Genomic DNA, 25,815 nt, shown 5'->3' on the forward strand with positions numbered 1-25,815 from the left:
TTGTTGGGCACACTTCTAAAGCAATTCATTGGCTGCAAAGCATTTTGGAACCTTTCAAAGTAATAAAAGTCATGAAATATGGTCAAAGTGTTCATATTTATGTGAGGATTTGTCCGCCCCATGAGAGTTAATGCTCACACAAGGTTCAAACGAGTGTTAATACATCCCAGGGGCTCTGTTTCAGCCTGTTAAATGTTTACAGAGACCCCACTGTGTGGGTCTGCATGTTTACAAGGTGTGGCACCAGTGAGTGTGCTCGTGTTTACGGGAGCGGACCCCAGTGAGTGTGCTCGTGTTTACGGGAGCGGACCCCAATGAGGGTGCTCGTGTTTACAGTGGGGCCCCAGTGAGGGTGCTGGTGTTTACAGGGGACCCCAGTGAGGGTGCTGGTGTTTACAGGGGGCCCCAGTGAGGGTGCTGGTGTTTACAGGGGGCCCCAGTGAGTGTGCTCGTGTTTACGGGAGCGGACCCCAGTAAGGGTGCTCGTGTTTACAGGGGGCCCCAGTGAGGGTGCTCGTGTTTACAGTGGAGCCCCAGTGAGGGTGCTGGTGTTTACAGGGGGCCCCAGTGAGGGTGCCCGTGTTTACAGGGGACCCCAGTGAGGGTGCTGGTGTTTACAGGGGGCCCCAGTGAGGGTGCTCGTGTTTACAGGAGGGCTCCAGTGAGGGTGCTCCTGTTTACAGTGGGGCCCCAGTGAGGGTGCTCCTGTTTACAGTGGGGCCCCAGTGAGGGTGCTCCTGTTTACAGTGGGGCCCCAGTGAGGGTGCTCCTGTTTACAGTGGGGCCCCAGTGAGGGTGCTCATGTTTACAGGAGGGCCCCAGTGAGGGTGCTCCTGTTTACAGTGGGGCCCCAGTGAGGGTGCTCATGTTTACAGTGGGGCCCCAGTGAGGGTGCTCATGTTTACAGGGGGCCCCAGTGAGGGTGCTCGTGTTTACAGGGGGCCCCAGTGAGGGTGCTCATGTTTACAGGGGGCCCCAGTGAGGGTGCTCGTGTTTACAGGGGGCCCCAGTGAGGGTGCTCATGTTTACAGGGGGCCCCAGTGAGGGTGCGCATGTTTACAGGGGGGCCCCAGTGAGGGTGCGCATGTTTACAGGGGGGCCCCAGTGAGGGTGCTCGTGTTTACAGGGGGCCCCAGTGAGGGTGCTCGTGTTTACAGGAGCGGACCCTAATGAGGGTGCGCATGTTTACAGGGGAGGCCCTGTAAGTGAGTAAACACCTTAGTGGGGGGTGGGGGGGCTGTGAGGGTGCACATGTTTACACACAGTTGCAGTAAGGGTGCTAATACTTACGGGGCCTGTGATTATGTTTCTATTTACAGGGGTTCTGTGATTATATCTATATTTGCAGGGGTCCTGTGAGACACTTAATCTTTGCAGAGGAGAGTGCCTTTGGGTTATGTTAATATTTATGGAGAAGGTTCCCTGTGAGAATTGTTAGGTTGTCTCTGTGACCAGGTTAATAGTTATTTAGGAGGGTGTTGCTATTTACAGGGGCCCCTGTAAGTGACTTAATATTGCAAATTGGCCCTCTGAGCGTGTTAATATTTAGAGGTGCTCCCTATGAGTGTCAAGATATTTCAGAGTCCCACAAGCTTGGTAGCATTTGCAGATGGTCCTGGTGAGCATGCTAATATTAACAGAGAGTCCCTGTGTACATATTAATATTTACAGAAGTGGGTCTCTGTGAACTTGTTAAATTTTACAAAATGTCCTTGTGAATGTATTAATATTTGCAGCGAGCGCCCACCGAAAAAAGTTTGAAATAAAAACCTCTACAGGAGCCTTAATGACAGTTGGGAATTTGCACCATTGTATAGGACCAAGATTAATCCATTTGTAGTTAAATGGAAAAGGATCCCCCCCCCCCCCCCATTTTATTGGCATTTTGCTTTAACTAATTTAAGCTCTTCCTGGGGATAAGCTCCATTTAATTCCATTCACCTCTTTCCAAAATATATCTAAAGTTGTAAACCACCATATACAAAAATCACAGCGTTTAAAGTGAGTTTTACCAATGCAAGGGAGGAGGAACCTGTGCCACAGAACAAACCAATAATCAGTAGGAATAAAATGACAGTGCCATTACAGTGAATATGTGACACACAAAAACAGAATACAATCGTCAATCGAACTTACAAACACAACGGTTCAAACTCAGGAAGGTTCCTCTAAAAAAAGGTGGTTATCTCCGCAATTATAATTACCGTAGTTTCATCTAAACATTACCAGTTGCAGACAATAATTGAATGGTGCGCACAGCACCAGATCTGCTCAAGAGACAACTGTTTGTAAATGCACAGCATCCAGCTGGAAAGGAGAAAGGCCTGGACCAATTTGTGGGGACAACTGCAGTAATAAATCACAGGGAAAACAGCACTGAAATATCTCGAAATAGAGTCTGGAAATATAGAGTCCAGCGGCCAGAGATAGCTGAGATTGAGAGCAGCATCGACATCACGGCGCATTCAGCCGACAGGGGGCGGCAGGTAAAGCTTTGAGAGAAGAGACAATTATTTCAAAGCCCAGATAGTTTCTCGACACTGGCTGTGTCCTTCCTTTCCCAGTGTCATGAAATTCATCCCAACAAACTGCTGGGGGGTATTAAAAACACAAACTTGAAAGTAGGGCGCTTTTTTTTGCTGAAAGTGACACAGCGGCTTAACAATCAAAAACACGGGGCTTTGCAACACAGAAAAAAAAACAGAATTTCTAACAAGAGTTGCTCTGCTTCCACAACCCGCTTTAAGACATTCCTTTGTCTCCTGGTGTTTAATCCAAGCCCCGCTATCACCAGGAAATCCTTCCAACTATTCACCCGTAAATCAATGGGACTTTCACAGGCACGCAAAGTTTCCTCACTCGCTCTTCGCCCCAGTGAATCAGATCTGGAGAAATTAATCATTTCAGCATTTTCTTCTCGTTTCCCTTATTTTTTTAATGCAACGAGAAGTGGATTCGCCTGGAACACTAATCCACTCTTGCAGAAAAATATAACGAGAGAGGGGGGACGGTCATCAGCGAGCTGACATTTGACAATTTTATATTTTGTTCTTGGTACAACCCCAGTAGACTGGGGGATCCAAACCAATCGGGTCCAGCCTGCCAGAGTCCAGAACCCCCTCCCCCCGCCCCCCCTAAATATTGAGAAGAAGGCTCCCTGTGTGACAGTGGTCCTGTGAGCCCCAGTGAAGTCTCCTGTACAACAGAATCTGGGGAAGCTTCACCACCACCCCCACATCCACCACCTCACTCCCCCGCCCCCAGCCCCATCCCCTCACAATGAACCCCCCCTCACCCCACACAAGCCTTTCATCCTGAACCCAACCAGCTGATCTGAAAGACAGCGAGGAGAGAGGGAGACAGAGAGAGAAAGCGAGGTGCCCCCGTGTTAATTTCAAGTCTTACCTTGGTACATCGGGGCCATCGGTGCAATGCCGTATGCTATGCATGGCAGAATACAAAGCAAGTTGCTCTCTCCCTGCTAAACACGGTGTAGATCTGCCATATTGTGCTGGTTTAATGTGGGTTGTAAGTCCCTGGCTGCATCACCGTTCCGATTCATCCAGGGAGAGGGGGAGAGAGAGAGACACACTGGGGGCGAAAAAACTCTTGCAAAATCGGTCATTGAACGCTCTTCTTTCAAGCAAGCAAGATCCTCTCTCCCTCTCCCTCCCTCTCTCCCCGCGTCCAAAGTACAAGACACCAGAGACCCTGCAAGAATCCAGTTCGAGTCCCACATACGGATCTGCTACTTGGGTGTCTCGGTATTATATTTTTTTTAACACAATTTAGCCAATTTGCGATCTTTTTTTTACCTTCTGGACAACATGTCTGTGGGGTTTCTGCAAACTTACAAGCAGAAACCAGAAAGCCGGAGAGACATCAACTGCCTATGCAGTCGATCTCTCCCGAAAATAAACCCTTTCGGAGCGAGCTGAGAACTTTGCTTTTCAACCCCCCCTTCAATGAATTGGCTTTGCTTTGAGTTTTGGATCTTTTGAGGGTGGGGGGGGGGAGGGGGAAGAGGTACAGAAGGTGTTGCGTTGTGATCCACTGCGGTGGATGAGGGGGACAGAATCGATGTCTCCAGGAAAGAAACTGAAGGGTAATTTATTCCTGCACCGTTCTTCTCTCGACTGCTCCAGGCTGAAGCCGAATGTGACGCAAAGATAGATATAACAAATGGAAATAGGGATGAGCCAGGGATGGAGTGATGCGTGCCCATCTAAATTGACCACTTTAACTCTTTGCTTCCTGGGATGTGAAAGATAACAATCCCACTTTCTTTCTTCAAGCAAATCAACCGCCCAATATTTAATCCCTCAACCAACATCTTAAAACAGATGATCTGGTCACTATCACATTGCGGTGGAGGAGTTTGCTCTGCACACGTTGGCTGACGCGTTTCCCACATCACAACAGTGACTCCACTTCCAAACTAATTAGTTTGCTATAAAATGCTTTGGGATATCTTGGGGTTTTGAAACGCTTTGTATAATTTCAAGTTCATTTGTTTTTTCTCTTAATTGTCCATAGAAGTACAAAATGTTACGTCCTTTTTTATTCATTCAGTTTGTGGGCATCACTTAACAAGAGCAGTGTATTATCGCCCACCTCCAGTTGTCCTTGAGAAGGGGTTGGTGAGCCACCTTGTTGAACTGCTGCAGTCCATGTGGTGAAAATGCTCCTGCAGGCAGGAAGGAAGTTCAAGGACTTTTTAACTCTGTCACAATGAAGGAACACCAGTCAATGTATATCAAGATCAGAATATGTTGCATGGCATGGAGGCAAAGTTGCTGGTGATGGTATTCACATGGGCTTGCTGCCCTTGTCCTTCTAGGTGGTGGGGTTCAAAGAGTTGGAGAGTGTGAGATTCCTTTTCAATCTTTATTCAAAGGCCATTTTCATTATGCCTCTCAAAGTGACCAATTGCTTAGTCATCTGCCCTAATGCCTCTTTCTTTGGCATTGTCAATTTATGCTCCTGTAACACGCTCGAGATATTTTACCAAATTAAATGTGCAACATTAATGTTATAATTTGGTGAGCTATTGTTGTGAAAGTAGTTTATGATGGGTCACACAACATCCAAACTTGGATGGATATTACTGTTCCTTCAGTGTTGCTGGGTCAAATTTCTGGAATTGTTGTAGAGGCTTTACTACAAGAAGACAGCCCTGCAAAACCTAATCAAAAGCAACTAAGAATAGGCAATAAATACTGGCCTTTTTAGTGAAAAATAAAAAATGTCATTGTGTCACTTAGGTAGACAGGTGTTACTTTGAACATGGCATGTTGCCCACTTCCCTCAATGCTTTAGATCATAAGGAGAACATATAACTCTGCCATTCTAATCAGAAAGGTCCCAGCTTCTGTCCCTAGGCTATATGATTACAAATAGGATGGCAGAGTTGAAAGAACTTCAGTTTACAAAGTTCCTTTCATTAGTTCAGGATATTTGAAAATGCTTTTCAGTCAGTTAAGTACTTTGGAAGTGTAGTCATTGTTGCCGTAATGTAAACATAATCGGCAATTAAAGCAAAGCAAAATCCCATAAACAGCAATGTAACAATGAACAGATCAGCAATTTTTGGCTGTTGATGAAAGATAATTATTAGCTAGGACATCAGGGAGAATTCCCCTGTTCTTGTGCCAATAGTGACCATGGGATCTTCTATCTCAATCCAGGAGTGCAGGAGGGGCCTCCATTTAATGTTTCTTCTGAAAGATGGCATCTCTGATAATGCAGCATGCCTTCAGCACTGAAGATAGGATCCAGTCTGGATTAAGGCCAACAATTGGCCTCAGGATTGGTCAGGAACTTGGAGTGGGAGGTGAAAAATCATGGTCCATGTAGGTACTAACAACATAGGTAGGAATAAGAAAGAAATACGCTGAGGGATTATGAGCTGCTAGGGGCTCAATTAAAAAACAGAATCACAAAAGTAATAATCCCTGGATTTCTACCTGAGCCGTGAGCAAATTGATGCAGAAGTAAATAAAGATCAAAGTGAAATGCATGGTTCAAAGATTGATATAGGACAAATGAGCTTTGATTTATGGGGCACTGGTACCAGTACTGTGGAAAGGTGAAACTGTACCAGTGGGACAGCCATCATCTGAACCTGGGACCAGTGTCTTGGTGAATCATATAACTAGGGTTGTAGTGAGGGGGAAGGGATCACATAAATGGTTTTGGAAGAATGAAGAGAAAGGACCAAGGCAATTGTGCAGGGTAGTGAGGCAGATAATGGCAACCACAGTATGACAGGAAGGGACAGAGCATACAAACATAAGAGTGCACTAGCAAATAAGGTCAGAATTGGGAAAAATGGCCTATATCTGAATGCACACAGTCTTTGTAAAAAGGTAGATGATAGCACAACTAGAAATAAATGAGAATGGCATGACAATTATTCAAGAGATGTTTCAGAAGGTCAGGAAGAAAAGAAGATGGAGTTATTCTGTTAATCAAGGATGAGATCAGTACAGTAGTGAGAAATTATCTTGGTTCAGACAGTCAAAACATAGAAACAGTTAGAGTGGAGATAAGAACTAGCAAAGGAAAGGGATCACTGATGGCAGGCTATTTTAGATTTAGTACTGAATAATGAGACATTAATTAATTAATTATTAATAAGACCATAAGACATAGACCATAAGACATAGGAGCGGAAGTAAGGCCATTCGGCCCATCGAGTCCACTCCACCATTCAATCATGGTTGATTTCAACTCCATTTACCCGCTCTCTCCCCATAGCCCTTAATTCCTCGAGAAATCAAGAATTTATCAATTTCTGTCTTGAAGACGCTCAACGTCTCGGCCTCCACAGCCCTCTGTGGCAATGAATTCCACAGACCCACCACTCTCTGGCTGAAGAAATTTCTCCTCATCTCTGTTCTAAAGTGACTCCCTTTTATTCTAAGGCTGTGCCCCCGCGTCCTAGTCTCCCCTGTTAATGGAAACAACTTCCCTACGTCCATCCTATCTAAGCCGTTCATTATCTTGTAAGTTTCTATCAGATCTCCCCTCAACCTCCTAAACTCCAATGAATATAATTCCACGATCCTCAGACGTTCATCGTATGTCAGGCCTACCATTCCTGGGATCATCCGTGTGAATCTCCGCTGGACCCGCTCCAGTGCCAGTATGTCCTTCCTGAGGTGTGGGGCCCAAAATTGCTCACAGTACTCCAAATGGGGCCTAACCAGTGCTTTATAAAGCCTCAGAAGTACATCCCTGCTTTTGTATTCCAAGCCTCTTGAGATAAATGACAACATTACATTTGCTTTCCTAATTACGGACTCAACCTGCAAGTTTACCTTTAGAGAATAATAATTATTAATGATAATTAATAACGTGATATAAGTTCGCATTCAATTTGAGAGTGAGAAATGTGGGTCTAAAACTAATGTCTTAAACTCGAGTAAAGAAAATTACAAAGGCATGAAGATGTAATTGGTTAGACTGAGAAAATAGGTTAAAAAGTAAGATGGTAGAGAAGCAGTAGCAGACATTTAGGAGACATTTCATAACTCTTAACAAAGATATAATCGTTGGGAAAGAAAATATTGAAAGGGATTCACCAAAGCACATTATAAACATTCCAACAATTGTAGAAAATCGAGACCCAGAGGAAGGGAGGAATCTAAAACAATCAAGATCATGAGAAAGAAAAGCACTGAGAAAACAAATGGAATTAAAGGCTGATAAGTACCCTGGACCTGATGGCTTGCAAACAAGATTCTTAAAGGAAGTGATTGCAGTAATAGTGGATGCATTGATTGTAATCTTCCCAAAATTCCCTCGATATGGAACGGTCTTAATAGATTGGAAAACTGCAATTATAACATTTCTGTTCATGAAAGGAGGGAGACAGCAGGAAACTATAGACCAGTTAACTTATATATGTAATTGGAAAAACACCCCATTATTAAGGAGATGGTAGCAGGAAATTTAGAAAATCATAATAAAATCAGGTAGAGTAAACATGGTTTTGTGAAAGGCAAATTTGAGTTTGGCAAATTTATTAGGGTTTTTTGAGGATGCAAACAAGGAGGGTGATAAAGGGTTACTAGTAGTTGTAGTGTATTTAGACTTCCATGGACCTTCTACAATATACCATATAAAAAAGTTACTAACTAAACAAGATAAGAGCTCATGGTATTGGGAGTGTTGTCTTAGTGATGATACAAATGTATTAAAGCAAGTTGTGAGGAGGATTCAATGATTCAGTAAAGGGATACAGATAGTTTAACTGAATCTTCAAAATATTGGCAGATAGGGTGTAATGTAGGAAAATGTGAGGGTTGGCCACTTTGGCAAGAAGAATAGAAAAGCAGAATATTATTTAAAGGGAGGAAGCTTGCAGAATGCAAAGTGCAAAGAGGCACCTGAGTGTCCTTGTATATGAATCACAAAATGTCAGCCTGCAGGTACAGCAAATAATTAGGAAGGCAATTGTTCTTTATGGCATGTGGGATGAGCATAAATGAGGGAAGTTTTGCTACAAACTCTACAGGGCACTAGTGGGACCACACATAAAATTCTGTGTATAGATTTGATCATCATACTTAAGAAGGGACATACTTGCTATTGGAGAAATTCAAAGAAGGTTCACCAGACTGATTCTGGGATGAAGTGTTTGTCTAAGGAGGAAAAGATTAGCTGGTCAAACCTAATATCGTTGGAGTTTGGAAGAATAGGATTCTGAGGGGCTTTGACAGGATAGAAGCTGAGAGAATAGTGCCCCTTGTGTGGGGACCTAAAACTAAAAATAAGAGGTATCCTATTTAAGACTGAGATAAGGAGGCATTTCTTCTCTATCTCACAATTTTTCTTCTTAAGAGAGCAGTGAAGGCTGGTTCATTGAATATATTCAAGACTGAGTTAAACAGATTCTTGACCTATAAGGGGGTCCAGGGTTAGGGGGGGTGATTGGTGCAGGTAAGAATCTGGAATTAAGATGATGGTCAAGATCAGTCATGATTGTCTTGAATGGCAAAGCAGGCTCGAGGGGCCAATTGACGACTCCTTCTCCTATTATGATCTTATGATCATTATCACAATGCTGTTTTGTCTCCAAATTTAAATAGCTCAAAAATGGTGACTAGCTAGGTTGACATATGAGGATGACATCTTTGGTGAAAGCTGTTCAGCCCCCCTGGAATCATACCCTAGTATCACTGCCTTCACAAAGGGAGAACATTTGCAGAAAAGCAGCATTCCATTTTTACTTGCTCAATATTCAACTTTTCTTTGCTTTTAGTTCTGTTAATTTACTTTGTTTTCTCCTGAAAGCATTTTTAAAAAAGTAAAAAGTTTATTAGTCACAAGTAAGGCTTACATTAACACTGCAATGAAGTTACTATGAAATTCCCCTAGTCGCCACAGTCCAGCGCCTGTTCGGGTCAGTGCACCTAACCAGCACATCTTTCAGAATGTAGGTGGAAACCGGAGCACCTGGAGGAAACCCATGCAGAGAGTGACCCAAGCCAGGAATCGAACACAAAGTGCTAACCACTGTGCTACCGTGCCACCCCAATTCCTTCCAATGTTACAATTCCATGATTGCTGATTACCTTTTATTTGGACGAGTAGTTATTATTCATATGTGAGCCTCAGCGATGAATGCCTGCAGAATATTCCAAGCTTGAACTTAATCCAATCCACTTCCTCATATGCATGTATATGTATTTCCTATCAGACTATTGACTAGTGATCAGAAGCATAGACCTTGATTGCTATTGACTAGTGATCAGAAGCATAGACCCCTTCCCTAACCCAGAGGCATAGAGATCATTCCCAATGCCCCATTGCTGAGCAGCTAAAACAGCAAGACCAGGGACAAACTTGGGACTTTTCTAGTATGTAGGCCTCCATTACTCACAGCTGATCCATTAAACAGCTGATCCATTGGAGAGTTGAATATTCTATTTATCTTACTTACTGAAGGAGTGCTGCACTGTTGGCAGTGCCATTTTTCAGAGACATTAGACATCATGAAATATTAACCCAGGGCCTTATCTTTCTCTCAGGGGGCTTAAAAGTTTCCATGGCACTATTTCAAAGAAAAGTATGTGTGCTCCTCCCATGCCTTGGCTAATATTTATCCCTCAATTAACATCACTTGAATGATCATTGTCTCATTGCTATTTCTGGAATGCTATTTCTGGAATCTTGCTGTGTGCAAAGTAGTCACCCCATTTCCTACATTACAACAGTTAAACATTTTAAAGAATGTAATTGATTGCAAAGGATTTTTGTGATGGCCTGAAGCTTTGAAAGGTGATTTATAAATTGAAGGCTTTCTTATTTAGAAAATGAATGCATAAAGTTTTGGAAAATAAATATGTTCAGTGTTCATACTTTGCTGCTCCTATAAAGTGCGTTTCAACTCACTGGAAAAAGATGTGGCCATAACATTGGAAATGCTTTAAGCAAGAACTTGGGTTGGAATAAACTGGGTCACGGGTCATCCAGAATGTACTTATGTTCTGTCCCTCTCTTCCAGCTAGAGGCTCCTTCCTGCTGGTGTAGAATTCCATGACAGCTTGCAGACCTCCTCCAAGTGGCATCGTCTTGCTTTAGTCTGCACAATCAGAACCAGAAAAGCCAGTTGCCCCAACGGTCATCAAAGTTTAGCCTGATCTTTTCTCACATGACCTTCCAGCAGGCGTCACTGGATAGTGCCAATTACAGTTACACCCTGATATGATTTAACTCAACAAAGACTGAAACATGGCTAAGGGAGGGACAGGACTGGCAGCTCAATGTTCCAGGGTACAGATGCTATAGGAAAGATAGAACAGGAGGGAAGAGTGGTGGGGAGTTGCACTTTTGATTAGGGAAAACATCATGGCCGTACTGAGAAGGGATATATCTGAGTCTATATTGGGTAGAACTGAGAAATAAGAAGGGGGAAATCATTTTGATAGGGTTGTACTATAGGCCCAAATAGTCGGCGGGAAATTGAGGAGCAAATATGTAAGGAGATTACAGATAGCTCCAAGAAAAATAGGGTGGCAATAGTCGGAGATTTTAACTTTCCCAACATTGACTGGGACGCCATAGTATTAGAGGGTTGGATGGAGAGAAATTTGTTGAGTGTATTCAGGAGGAATTTCTCATTCAGTATGTGGATGGCCCAACTAGAGAGGGAGCAAAACGTGACCTCCTCTTGAGAAATAAGGGCAGGTGACAGAGGTGTTAGTGAGGGATCACTTTGGAACGAGTGGCCATAATTCTATTAGTTTTAAGATAGCTATGGAGGATGATAGGTCTGGCCCAAAAGTTAAAATTCTAAATTGGGCAAGGCCAATTTTGATGGTATCAGGCAGGAACTTTCAAAAGTTAATTGGGGGAGACTGTGGGAAGGCAAAGGGACGTCTGGTAAGTGGGACGCTTTCAAAAGTGTGTTAACCAGGGTTCAGGGTAAACACATTCCTCTTAGGGTGAAGGACAAGGCTGGCAGAAGTAGGGAACCCTGGATGACTTGGGATATTGAGGCCTGGTCAAGAAGAAGAAAGAGGCACATGACATGCATAGACAGCTGAGATCAAGTGAATCCCTTGAGTATAGGAGGTGTAGGAGTAGAGTTGAGAGAGAAATCAGAAGGGCAAAAAGGGGACACGAGATTGTTTTGGCAGATAAGGCAAAGGAGAATCCAAGGAGCTTCTACAAAAATATAAAGGGCAAAAGAGTAACGAGAGAGAGAGTAGGGCCTCTTAAGGATCAACAAGGTCATCTGTGTGTGAATCCACAGGAGATGGATGAGATCCTAAATTAATATTTCTCATCAGTATTTACTATTGAGAAAAGTATGGATGTTAGGGAACTTGGGGAAATAAAGAGTGATGTCTTGAGGAGTGTACATATTACAGAGAATGAGGTGCTGGAAGTCTTAAAGCGCATCAAGGTAGATAAATCCCCGGGACCTGATGAAGTGTATCCCAGGACATTGTGGGAGGCTAGGGAGGAAATTGCGGGTCCTCCAGCCGAGTTATTTGAATCATCGATAGTCACAGGTGAGGTGCCTGAAGATTGGAGAGTGGCAAATGTTGTGCCTTTGTTTAAAAAGGGCTGCAGGGAAAAACCTGGGAACTACAGGCCAGTGAGCCTCACATCTGTGGTGGGTAAGTTGTTGGAAGGTATTCTGAGAGACATGATCTACAAGCATTTAGAGATGCAAGGACTGATTAGGGACAGTCAGCATGGCTTTGTGAGTGGAAAATCATGTCTCACAAATTTGGTTGAGTTTTTTGAAGGGATAACCTAGAAGGTAGATGAGGACAGTGCAGTTGATATTGTCTACATGGACTTTAGCAAGGCCTTTGATAAGGTATCGCGTGGTAGGTTGTTGCATAAGGTTAAATCTCACGGGATCCAGGGTGAGGTATCTAAATGGATACAAAATTGGCTTCTTAACAGAAGCCAGAGGGTAGTTGTAGAGGGTTGTTTTTCAAACTGGAAGCCTGTGACCAGCGGTGTGCCTCAGGGATCAGTGCTGGGTCCACTGTTATTTGTCATTTATATTAATGATTTGGATGAGAATATAGGAGGCATGATTAGTAAGTTTGCAGATGACACCAAGATTGGTGGCATAGTGGACAGTGAAGAAAGTTATCTCCGATTGCAACGGGATCTTGATCAATTGGGCCAGTGGGCTGACGAGTTTAATTTAGACAAATGCGAGGTGATGCATTTCGGTAGATTGAACCAGGGCAGGACTTACTCAGTTAATGGTTGGGCATTGGGGAGAGTTATAGAACAAAGAGATCTAGGGCTACATATTCATAGCTCATTGAAAGTGGAGTCACAGGTGGACAGAGTGGTAAAGAAGGCATTCGGCATGCTTGGATTCATCGGTCAGAACATTGAATACAGGAGTTGGGACGTCTTGTTGAAGTTGTACAAGACATTGGTAAGGCCACACTTGGAATACTGGGTGCAGTTCTGGTCACCCTATTATAGAAAGGATATTATTAAACTAGAAAGAGTACAGAAAAGATTTACTAGGATGCTACCGGGACTTGATGGTTTGAGATATAAGGAGAGGCTGGATAGACTGGGACTTTTTTCTCTGGAGCGTAGGAGGCTGAGGGGTGATCTTATAGAGGTCTATAAAATAATGAGGGGCACAGATCAGCTAGATAGTCAATATCTTTTCCCAAAGGTAGGGGAGTCTAAAACGAGAGGCATAGGTTTAAGGTGAGAGGGGAGAGACACAAAAGTGTCCAGAGGGGCAATTTTTTCACACAGAGGGTGGTGAGTGTCTGGAACAAGCTGCCAGAGGTAGTAGTAGAGGCGGGTACAATTTTGTCTTTTAAAAAGCATTTAGATAGTTACATGGATAGGTATAAAGGGATATGGGCCAAATGCGGGCAATTAAGATTAGTTTAGGGATTTCAAAAAAAGGGCAGCATGGACAAGTTGGGCCGAAGGCCTGTTTCCATGTTGTAAACCTCTATGACTCTAAAGACCAAAGATCAAATCTGAAATTTTTGGTGGGGCACTTTCCCATAGGAAAGAAGAACTTGCATTTAGCTAGTGGCTTTCCTGACTTCAAGCTGGAAGAGCTTTAAATTAGATTAGCCAAGGTACCAATACCTGACAATTATCCAGTGATATAAATTAGGTGATTCACAATGACAAGTTTACATTCAGTGAGATGATCTGACACCCATACAAAATGTAAATGTGCAAGAATCAGCATTTTCAGGGCAGGATGGGTTAGGGGAGTTACGATTGGCATGAGCTGGAGAAGACCTAAAAATGTCTTATTTGTTTGGTAATACAGAAGTTCAATATTGCTGCAAAGCGTTACATGTTGCTGAAGATTTTCATCTTGCATTCACCAGGACAAACACAAGAATGCCAAATTTCAAACAATCATGACAATGATTACAGGGAAAAGGGTGTTGATTGAACAAAGAACAGGCCCTTCGGCCCTCCAAGCCTGTGCCGCTCCTTGGTCCAACTAGACCAATCGTTTGTATCCCTCCATTCCCAGGCTGCTTATGTGACTATCCAGGTAAATCTTAAACGATGTCAGCGTGCCTGCCTCCACCACCCTCCTTGGCAGCGCATTCCAGGCCCCCACCACCCTCTGTGTAAAAAACGTCCCTCTGATATCTGAGTTATACTTCGCCCCTCTCAGCTTGAGCCCGTGACCCCTCGTGATCGTCACCTCCGACCTGGGAAAAAGCTTCCCACTGTTCACCCTATCTATACCCTTGGTTGGCAAGCCCATTGTGATTGACCTAGGTATTGACTTGGAGAAAGCAATAAGGAACTATAGGCTCCCAATTTCCTGGATAATTCATAAAATGTACAATGTTGCTTTGTTTTTGGCAAACAGGTCTCCGTGTATGAACTTACATTGCTTTTAGTGGCATAAGAAATTCACATTTTTCTCAATCTCAATGGCATATTCATAACCAGTGACACACATCACAGTTCAAGACTCATTGGTAATTGAGTACTGTTATTAATATTAATTTCAAAACATCCAACTGAAAAATGTCAACGATTTTTATTCATGATGGATTGGTTTCCACTTGATACAAGTCACTGGGGCTAGGAGACGGGAAGCTAAATTGAGCCAAGTCGGTCACTGTTCAAAAGCTCCAGTGGTTCAATGAAACCCACATTAGAGAGTGTTGCATTCTCTAATGGGTAAGCACTGTCACTTTGATGAGCACATAACTTGGAAACAAAAAAACCTCCAGTAAACTAAGCAAAAAGTGAATTTGCACTGAGGCCAAAAAGAACCGTGAAGAGAAATCCGAGAGCTCAAATCACTAAAGTGGAGGATGAAAATGTATAGAAGAGGTGTTCAGTTTAAGGGCGGGGGGGGTGGTGGTGGTGGAGGGGAGAGATATAAATCTATCCATGAGATATACACACAGTCTAAATTAAGCCTACAATACAATGTAATTGGAGGGTTCATTCAGCTCAGTGTTAAACTGTTCTATTAGAAAGGCCCAGGCATAAGATATACTGGGGACTTTAACATGGGTATGGTATTGGGGGATTGAGGGAAGATCAATTTTAATTATTGGGCCTTATTTGCATTTACATTCTTCTGATCAGCTGCTTGCCCAGAGCAGGTATGAAGTGGCAGCTGGGCAGTGGGTAGGAACAAGGGTTTGAGCAGCAGAAGGGTGGCTGATAAGAAGATACATTATGGGAAAGGGGTTTGGAGTGTGTATGATGAAAAGGAAAAGTGGAAGCCCTTGCTATATAAGTTCCTTGTGGAACTTGCTAAAGTTCAATATTTTTTCTGTGATGAGATGCCAAGAACACAGTATTCCAGATGCAGTCTAACCAATGCTTGTAAAAATTGAAGGTCATTGTCAATGTCTAATTATTCAATGTCCTTTTGTATAAATCTCTTTGTACGGCCTTCCCTGTCCCCTACTTGAAGATTTATGTATATCTACACCACTAGATTTCTCTGTTCCATTGCTCTGTTACAAATCTTACAGTTTGGTGTCCATTTACTTTTCCTGTTCTTTTTTCAAAAATGTACTTCACATTTCCCTACACCGAACTGTGGCTGTTGCTATCTGTCCATGTGGCTTAACATGTTTGTTTTATGCATTCTTCTTCGCTCCTTGCCACACTAATTTGATGAATTGGCAAACTTCAATATCCTTCCAACTTGTGCCTACACTCAAACATTTTACATAAATAGAAAAAATAGTAAGCTCAGCACTGATCTCTACGGCATAGTGCAATGTGTGAATCAAAAAAAAATTCCATTTAATATTATCTTCTGCACTCTGTTTCCCAGTTAGTTCTCCATTCACTTTAATAATGTTCATCTTTGTAGCAGCCTTTTACGTGGCACCTCGTCAAACAGCTTCTAAAACCAATAGATATAATCATTCGCCAGATTCCCTTTATCTTTCTCATGAAATTCAATTAAAATAATCAAGCTTGATCTGCCCTTTACAAATACCACACTGAGCCTCCCTTATAATCCCATGCCTTTCTAAGTATATGCTTGTTTCATGGGACCTAGAAATTTACCCACAATTATAGAATCGTAGAATTCCTACAATGCAGAAGGAGGCCATTCAGCCCATTGAGCCAGCACTGACAACATTTCCACCCAGGCCCTATCCCTGTAACCCCACGTATTTACCCTGCTAATCCTCCTGACACTAAGGGACAATTTAGCATGCCAATTCACCTAACCTGCACATCCTTGGACAATCTACTGTTTCATTGATTTTGGTTATTTCATGAGATGTGAGTGTTGCTGGCAAGGTCAGCATTTACTGCCCATCTCTAAGTACCTTTGAGAAGCTGATGGTGAACCGCCTTCTTGAACCACTACAGTAAGTGCGTAGGCTAATCCTCATATTTTCTATCCTATAGTCCCTGTTTACAAGAATTCTTAGAAAATTATATTTGGTGATTCTGCTTTCTTTTCTCCATTCTCATTCACTATTCCAGGAATTCTTACTATCTGTCCTGAATACTTTTTTCCAACTTTCAGTACCATGCAGTTTAATATAGTTTAGTTTTGGAAGCTTTCCTTATTATGAATCCTTCAAGTCTTCCTCAGGTCCTACTTCCTGCTGCTCCTGGAAAAATGGAAGCACCTTCCTCATTCTCTTCAATCTCACAATTCTTCCTTTGAGCGTTCATATTCTTTCTGCTTTCCTTTTATACCTCTATTATTATCTTCACAATGTTAACAACTTGCCTGTTTTTTGTTAAATTAAATATTTGCTTAACCTTCTCTACTCATCTCTGGAACTCAAGCCTTCGATACATGTACTTTACTCCTATATATGTATTTTAACATTTTTCTTTCATTCATTTAAACATCTTAAACTGCTGCTGGACCTTCCATCTCTTTCCATTCAATCAAGGAGAATACCTCTTCCATATCATTAAGATTAGCTTATTTCTGGTCCTACAGCCCATTTCTCATGAAGTGTAAAACCGGAAGTAGGCCCCAGTGAGATCTGGGAAGGTTTTTTTTTTACGTCAGCCAGTCGTGAGCATTAGGTTTAAAAAGCAAGTCGCTCTATCCAGCGGGCAGCGTCGTCAGCGGGCAGCGGAGTGAGCAGGTAACTACGTGCACAACGTAAGTGCTTTTAATTTCTTCCCTTATCCATGATCCTTAGCAAGTGCCTTCCATTTCTGCCGATGTTCTTGGATTCCCTCAGGAAGTGTTCTTTTTGAGTTAGTTAACTCAAACAGGGCATCACTTGGGGAGCTACAATGGACATAACTGTTTTTAAAGTTAGGTAAAGGATGAGAAAAAAAATCAGCCAAGTTTCTCAGTCTTTGTTAAATATTAGTCATCAGGTTTTGGGCACCACGAGCAGGAAGGTATAGTTCTTCCCTACATTCCCTTGAGAAAATAGTTCTTTCTTCATGGACTTCTATGGGCCATTTTGTGAAGGTATTCCCATAGTGCTGTTAAGTTTTAAAAGTTTATTTATTAGTGTCACAAGTAGGCTTACATTAACACTGCAATGAAGTTACTGTGAAAATCCTCTAGTCGCCATAGTCCAGCACCAGTTCAGGTACACTGAGAGAAAGTTTAGCATGGCTAATACACCTAACCAGCACATCTTCTGGATTGTGGGAAGAAAGCAAAACACCTGGAGGAAACCCACAGGGAGAACGAGTAGGGAGTTCCAGGAATTTGACCCAAGAAAAGTGATATACGTCCAAGTAGAGATGGTGTGTGAATAGTCAGAAAGCCTGGAGATGCAGGTGTTTCAAAACATCTGCTGCCCTTATCCTTCTAGCTGGTGGAGTTCTCAGTTCTGTGAGATGCAATCTCAGAAGCCTGGATGAACTGCTTCAGTCCATTGTGTGAATAGAACAGATTGATGGAGTGTGGATGGAGTTGTAGTTCAAGCTGGTGGATGCGCTGCCAATCAAGTGGACTAGTGTCAATGGTGAATGGTGTTAAATTCCTTGTTGCAGCTGCATCTATCTAAGTGGAGAGTATTTCATCACATTCCAAACTTTTGCCGGGGTGATTTTTCATATCTTGCTGGAAAAAAACAGATGCACAGATGTGACATGACTCACTCTGTGAATCCTCTATACTGCCAACCATTGCAATTCACCATTAGCGAATGGGTACTTGGTGAAAATGCAAGTATCCATCAGTTTGAACCCAAGCAGAATCAGTGCCTTCAGCAGTGAAAGCTGGAGAAAAAGGAAGAAAAAAAAAAGTCTCTCACTTGCTGGAATTGGATAGGTCAGACTGAAAGTCTTGCTTGATTGATAGCTTACAAGCTCAATTGTCTACCTGTTCAGAAAGGATTGCTCTCTGCAGTACCGTTGCTAAAGGAACCATGCTGTCCTGTCTGATATATTGGATTTTCACATCTAGACATTCAATGATTTTCTTTTCTCTTGCTTGACATTTAAGGGATAGAAAAAAACAATCCAAACTGATGTTTGCTCATCTGTCAGCCTCATCTGTCTCTTTTTGTGCTTATTTACGTAAGGGAACTTCAGGAACCCAGTGTTAGCATCGAGTTCAGGTACATCTCAGTTAGATGTAGAGTAAAACTATCAGAAGAACACCTCCTACTGCACAATTGTAGCATTTTCCATACCTGTCATCCTGAACACTATCTGAGCATTGCCAAAATAGCACTAACTTGTGGTAAGATGGCGGTAATTTTTGCCTTAGGACTGTGTCAATGAGAAACCAGATGAAAGTATTGTTACCCAGCAACCACAGATACATATATTTCTTAACTGATGTCATTGGGTTATGATCAGGAGAGGGAATTCTGATTCATGTGCTAAGCCCACGAGAATGAACACTGACTGTTGCATTCAATGATATCTCTGCTGATCTAGATTTGACAGACAAATTAACCTGGGCCTTTCTGTTCTAGTACAATGGAGCATAAGTCGCCAGTGATTCCTCCGTCCAATCAGCCACTGAAAGGAACTCCAGAGAACTCAACTTTCAACTGGAAGACTAAAGTTTGAATGCAACTCTTAAATTTATATTCAGGGGCTCTGTTGGTTGGTGACTCAAAGAGGCTAAAGAACAAAAGGTTTTATTGCCAACGAACAAATAACTATATTTGCAACAGGGTCAGACAGAACAACTATGCGACTGTACACTAGTCCTTCCTGGCTCCAACTAGATTTTCTCCAACCCGGGATACGAACTGTTGCACTTGATTGGCTCAGCTTCCCGCCTTGACACTCCATTTGGTCTGGCCTGACCACATGGCCCTTAGAGAACACCCCATTAAAGGAGCCACACTCACACATGCCTTCACTCCAGATGTCACCTAAGGAGGAAAGCAAAAAGAAAACATCATGAACATAAGCAACAATTTACAAAAGGAACATCAGGGAAACTCCCGTGGCAACTTGTTGTAGGTTTAGTCGATCCAGCAGCTTCCAAACTCTAGTACAATGTCTCCACTCTGAGCTAGGTCCATTTGGAAATGAAGAATCAGGTCTGGTCGAGACGAAAGGCAAAATCATCAATCCAGGGTCAAGATCTTCCTCAGTAGCTACTGTATTTTCAGAAACCAGTGGCTGCTCCAGTTCCACCAGAGATTTACACCTGAGATCCCTGTAACCAATCCAGGTGGATCTAAATGCATTGCTGGACTATCCAGTTGATCCCTTGTATCAGGCATTACTCTCCTCCTCGGGTGGTTTACATGTTTCTTGACACGATATCCTTGCATTACACAGTATAGGAGATGGTGGTCCTGTGCTTTCCACTATTTTACCAGCTCCCATGCTGGTCCTACTGCAAAATTTCAGACCATGACTAAATCCTTAACTTGGAAAACTCTATCATTCTTCCTTGAATCGTGATTTTCTTTCTGAGAGGCTTGTCTTTACCCTCCCCACCAAATCTAGGAATATCATATCCAACCGTGCCCTTAAATGGTGTCTCATTAGCAACTCAGCTGGCATGGTCACATTTGGCGTGTTATAAGACAGCAAAAAACTGGCAATATGTAAGGGTAGATAGAGGTGTATTGACTTGTTTCTTCATTGAAGCCTTGAAAGTTTGCATAGCATGTTCCACTAACCCATTTAAAGCTGGGTGGTATAGTGCTGACCTAACATTGATGATACCATTAGATTTTTACAAATTTCTGAAACTCCTCCGCCGTGAAGGAAGTGCTATTATCTGATACTAAGACCTCTGGGATACCATGAATGACAAAGAGCTTTTGCAGTTTGACAATAGTGGCAGCGGTGGTCGTGGACTTCATCAACTGGACATCCAGCCACTCATCGCTGCCCCTCCGAGCCCCCCATGGCCTGATCGCTGGCCCCATGAACATGTCCAGACCAGCCTCGACACCCCCCAGCCCTGACACCCCCCAGCCCCAACCCTGACAAAACCCCCCCGCCCCCCCCCATCCCAGGCCCACCTCGATCTCTTCCCCCACCCCCCCCACCCCTCAACCCAGAAGTCCCGAACTCCTGACCCCCCTCTCCCCACCTTGCAGTCCTGACACCGCCCCCCCAACCCTGATGCCCAGCCCGATCACTGGCCTCCCTCCTTCTGCTCGCGATCCCTTTGCAGAGTGGCAGCTGGTGCCCCCACCTCCACTGATCTCTTAGGCGTTGCCCCATTAGGCTGCATGTTCTTGGCACTGCCTTATGCCCGGTGGGCAGTACCAAGATGCTCCCTGGGCATTGCCACTTTGCCCCTTGAGCAATGCCAGGGGGCCTGGCTGGCACTGCCAAGGTGGCAATGCCCATTGTGCTCAAGCCGCTGAAGTGGAACCACATGCACATACCCCTCACCTATGCCACCTGCCCAAACCCACCTATGCACCCACCTATCCTAACACTTGCCAACCCTCCCACCCTCCAGTTCTCCCACAAACTTATCCCTTACATTCCCACCTCCCCATTTCTCTCCACAACCACTATACACCCCAATACCAACATAACTCCCTAACCTCACACCACCTTATAAACCCCATGCCCCCAAACCACTTATACACCCCAACTCCCTCAGACCCCACATACCCCGAGCCCTCTTACACACCCCACATACCCCCAACCCCCTTAAGCCCACACACACTTCCAACCTCCTTATACACCCCATGCACCCCCAACCCCCTTAAACCCCATGCACCCCCAAACCTCTGATACGCCTCAACCCCCTTAGACCCCCACACATCCCAACCCCCTTATACACCCCACACACCCCCAATCTTCTTAGACTCCCACACGCCCCAATCCCTTTATACCCCCACACACCCCCAACTCCCTCATACCCTCATGCACCCCCAATCTCCTTATACACTCCTAACCCCACACCCCAATCCCCTTATACACCCAACACACACCCCAACACCCTTAGACCCCCACACACCCCAAATCCGTTTATACCCACCATGCATCACCAACCCCCTTATACATCCCACACATCCCAACTCCCTTATACCCCCATGCACCCTAAGCCGCTTTTACACTCCCAATCCCACACCCCAACCCCCTTATACATCCCAAATACCCCCAAACCCTTTATACCCCCCACTATGCACCCCCAACCACCTTATACACCCCAACCCACTTATACCCCCACACACCCCAAATCCCCTTATACCCACCATGCATCCCCAACCCCTTATACCCCACACACCCCCAACTCCCCCATTCCCCCCATGCACCCCCAATCCCCTTATACACTCCCAACCCCACACCCCAATCCCCTTATACACCCAACACACCCCAACCCCCTTACACACCCCACACAGCACAACCCCCTTAGACCCCCACACACCCCAAATCCCTTTATACCCACCATGCAACCCCAACCCCCTTATACACCCCACACACCCCAACTCCCTTATACCCCCCATGCACCCTAACCCCCTTTTACACCCCACACACCCCCAATCTCCTTAGACTCCCACACACTCCAAATCCCTTTATACCCACCATGCATCCCCAACCCCCTTATAGACCCCACACACCCCCAACTCCCTTATACCCCCATGCATCCCAAGCCCCTAATACACTCCCAATCCCACACCCCAATCCCCTTATACACCCCCACACACCCCCAACCCCCTTAGACCCCCACATACCCCAACTCCCTTATAGCCCATGCACTCCCAATCCCCTTATAGACTCCCAATCCCCTTATACACTCCACACACCCCAACCCCCTTATACTCCCATGCACCTCAACCCCCTTATACCCACTACACAGGCCATTAGGAGTGGGAGTTCAGGGAGGTCGAGGGGAATGAGAGTTGAGGGAGGTCAAGGGGAGTGGAGTCGAGGGAGATTGAGGAAGTGGGAATTGAGGAAGGTTGAAGGAATGGGCTTTGAGGGATATCAGGGAGCAGGAGTTGAGGGAAGTCAGGGGAGCGGGAATCAAGGGAGGTCGTTGGGAAGTGAGGGAGGTTGGGAGGGAGTGGGAGTTGAGGGAGGTCAGAGGGAGTTGCGGGAGGTTGGTTGGAGTTGTGAGAGGTCGATGGGAGTTGCAGGAGGTTGGTGGGATTTGCGGGAGGTTGGTGGGAGTTGTGGGAGATCAGTGGGTGTTGCGGGAGGTCGGTGGGAATGTGAGTTGAGGGAGGTCAGTGGAGTTGAGGGAAGTCAGGGGAGTCGAGAGTGGTCGGAGGGAGTTGAGGGAGGTTGGGGAAGTGGGAGTTGAGGATGTTCAGGGGCGTTGAGGGAGATCAGGGGGAGTTGGATTTGAGGGGTCGGAGAGAGGCCCTGGAGTTTAGCAGCATCGACGGGGCCCATGGTCTGGAGGGAGAGTGAGGGGTAGAGTTTTGAGGAGTGAGGGGGCGGAAGGGTTATAAACCGGAGGGGAGAGACAAGAGGTTTTTGAAGGTTGGTGGAAGAGAGGGTGAGAATTTGGAAGCTTGGAATTTGAAAGGTGACAGAGAGCCCTTGGTGAAGGTAGTGGGGGAGGGGGGAGGGGGCGGGGAGGGGGGAGGGGGCGGGGTGGTGGGATCAGTGCCAGAAAGTGGCATGGAGCTGAATAAATTATTTAAATCCACATCTCAATCTAATTTGAAGTCTGAAGTCTCCGGACCTGCTAGCCTCCGCCACCCCCCACCCTCCCCCCCGGAGTATTTCACTCCTTGGGGTTTAGTATAGCTCCCCACTTGCTGGGGGAGTTGGAAGCCCGACCCGGCTGAAATGAAGGCGGGGGGGCAATTAAGGCTTCCCAGAGTCTTGGGCGCCGGCGGGTGTCCCCTGGACGTTGCTACCTTGGCACTGCCAGCCTGGGCTCCCTGGCACTACCCAAAGAGCAAAGTGCCAATGCCCAGGGGCATCCTGGCACTGTCCATCGGGCATGGGGCAGTGCCAAGGGGATAGGGTCTAATGGGAGTGTGGCCCCTAGGGGTAGATCGGTGGGGCTGGAGGGTCTCGCTGCCACTCTGCATTTACACTGAGTGACAGAGGGAGGGTGGCCAGCGATCAACGTAAGCCTGCTGGGGGAGTCGGGGGTGCTGGTGGTGGGGCGGGGGGGTGGGGGGGTGGGGAGGGGGGAGACGGGGCTGCCGGAGGAGGAGGGGGGGAGTCGGGGCTGCCAGTGGGGGAGGGGAGGTCGGGAAATCGGGGCTGTGGAGGGGGCATTGAGGTGGGCTGGGGCGGGGGGAAGGGGGGTGGTGGCATTGAGGCTGGCCCGGACATATTCGCAGAGCCAGCAATTGGGCCGTGGAAGGCTTGGAGGGGCAGTGTTGCAGGGGTTGCAGGGCTGGCCAGCTATCGAGCTGGCAGACGGCACAAGCTGAAAAAACTGGGATTTACTCCAGTGTTTACGCGAATTCAACATTTTTTGGGGAGAATTTCCCCTATAGAGTGAGGATAATGAAAAAATGCTTTTTAGAAAAGCTTTTTGCACTGATTTCTTAAACCGATCAATCCACATTGCTAGGATCCATAAATGGCTGGTGCAGCAATGTTCATTTGCATCCGATTCCTGCAAGTATGCAGGATTGTGACAAATAAAGAAAAATTGAAACCTTGGATCCCAAAAGCCACCTTGAGTGTCATATATACAAAATGGTCCTGGTGAGCATCAGCACTTCAGCTGACTATGGTCTGGGGATGGAGAACTGAATTCAGGGTGATACATTTTTTAAGACATTGGAGGGAACCGCAATGAAAAATCTGAAACTATGTGCTCAGTCATTGCACATTAAGTGTGTCTTTGAGACATGTTGAGGCTTTCTTTCTTCATCTGCAGTCCAGCGAAGACTTCAAGGAGCAGAAGGAATTGACATGCATCCGAATCCTAAAGGTTTGGGATGTTATAATGTAACCACATGCTGTGGTGGTCAACTGACAAGCTGACCCAGTATAAACAGAAAGCAGATGGGGAATGAGTTGAACATTAGTGGCCGAGGGCATGGTCCAAGTGGTGGTGTAATTAAGTATCTTTATTAAACATTTACTTTGATTTACTTTGTGAAATTGGTAGCTTGGTAGTTTTTTTTTTGTAAGGCTTAAAGAGGTGCCACAGGACACAACAATGGCAGAAGAGAAAAGCAAACTTATGTCATTTAATTGTCCACTGTCTTTTCGGACACTGAACTATGCCAGCAATGGGAGGCAGAAGTGTTACTACAATATCAAGGAAAAAGCAAGGTCTGGCTTAGCTTTGTCACTTCCAGTCAGAAGTAAGATAAATAACAAAGTGTTTTCTGACCAGACTGCAGATGCCCTAAGTAAAGAAAAAGAAGGGTTACACCTCTTGCTGTAATATCTAGATAAATTCTGTCAAAAAGATTTATTTTTGAAGAATTATGAAGGGTGGATTATTTGTAACAGGATTAGAAGACAAAAAAACCAGTCCATGGAGGAATATGGAATTCGATAAGGGCCATACAGATTAATTTGATTTTAATTGGAGATTCCAGTTGTAGTATTGGCCTTTAAGTTCTTGGACTGTGCATGCCTGTCTCAGATGGATAGTCTTCCGGTAATGATGGGAGTACAGTTTAAGGGAACAGAGCACTTATTTGATCAAATGATAACATCTTTAAAAAAGTCTTTTGGGAAACAATCATTCCCCGCCACTTTTTTTCAGTTCAAGTTGGAACACCATAGCGCTCAGAGTAGAGGATTCAATGGTAGCTTAGCTGCATGCTCAAAGTTCCCTATATAGAGACAGTTACAATAATAAAAGACCTGACATTGAAACCGACTATAATTGGTTTGATAATGGAGATAGAAGACGCACATGGGAGGATCATAAAAGATGTTTAAACTGAAGAAATGGTAAAGAGATAGTGAAGTGCTATTCTTAATGTGCTACTTTTAAAAAGAAACCGTCTTTGAAGCCACACACAAACAGGATATGTAGAAGCCGACAGTGAGGAGGATAAGGACCATGAAGACATTGGTTTGGTCACAGAAAATTTGAGCCCAATAATGAGTGTACTGATGATAAACTCTTTTAATTGTACAGTGTTAGATAGTGAATGTACTTCAACTGTATGTTGCAAAGATTGGCTAAATTTCTATTTAGAGTCCCTTGAATCGAAAAACCGAAAGAAAGTTAAAGAATATGACAGTTCCACCTGTTTTCAATTTGGAGATGATAATACTTTAACTTCTTCGAAAACGGTGGTACTCCCCTGTAGAATTACACGAATCAGCTTGTTCATAAACACTGATGTTGTTTCAAGTGACATACTTCATTATTAAGCAGGTCTGCCATGAAAAAAGCCCAGATGACTATAGATTTGAAGCATGACAAAGCATTTATTTAGATGTGTAGATCTACATTTCACGAGGTCAGGGCATTATTGCCTTCCCTTAAGTGAACGAAAAATGTCTAACCAGAGGATTCATGAC

At 44.5% G+C, this 25,815-nt stretch overlaps 2 protein-coding genes across 4 annotated transcripts in view; one reads left to right on the top strand and one right to left on the bottom strand.

Annotated features, from left to right (window-relative positions):
- The window catches only part of hipk2 (homeodomain interacting protein kinase 2), a 289,722-nt gene extending 285,776 nt beyond the window's left edge, over window positions 1–3,946 (bottom strand). For all 3 annotated transcript variants that reach the window (XM_078220251.1, XM_078220250.1, XM_078220249.1), the window contains exon 1: window positions 3,406–3,946. In XM_078220251.1, the coding sequence (XP_078076377.1) occupies window positions 3,406–3,424 (19 nt within the window). In that variant the 5' untranslated portion in view covers window positions 3,425–3,946. The remainder of the gene's footprint in view (window positions 1–3,405) is intronic.
- Window positions 3,685–25,815, top strand: part of tbxas1 (thromboxane A synthase 1 (platelet)) — a 283,372-nt gene continuing 261,241 nt past the window's right edge. Inside the window, exon 1 of the mRNA XM_078220257.1 lies at window positions 3,685–3,764. The gene's annotated coding sequence lies outside the window, so the exon portion shown is untranslated. The remainder of the gene's footprint in view (window positions 3,765–25,815) is intronic.

Source organism: Mustelus asterias, chromosome 9 (genome assembly GCF_964213995.1).
Source record: "Mustelus asterias chromosome 9, sMusAst1.hap1.1, whole genome shotgun sequence".
NCBI classification, from domain to species: Eukaryota; Metazoa; Chordata; class Chondrichthyes; order Carcharhiniformes; family Triakidae; genus Mustelus; species Mustelus asterias.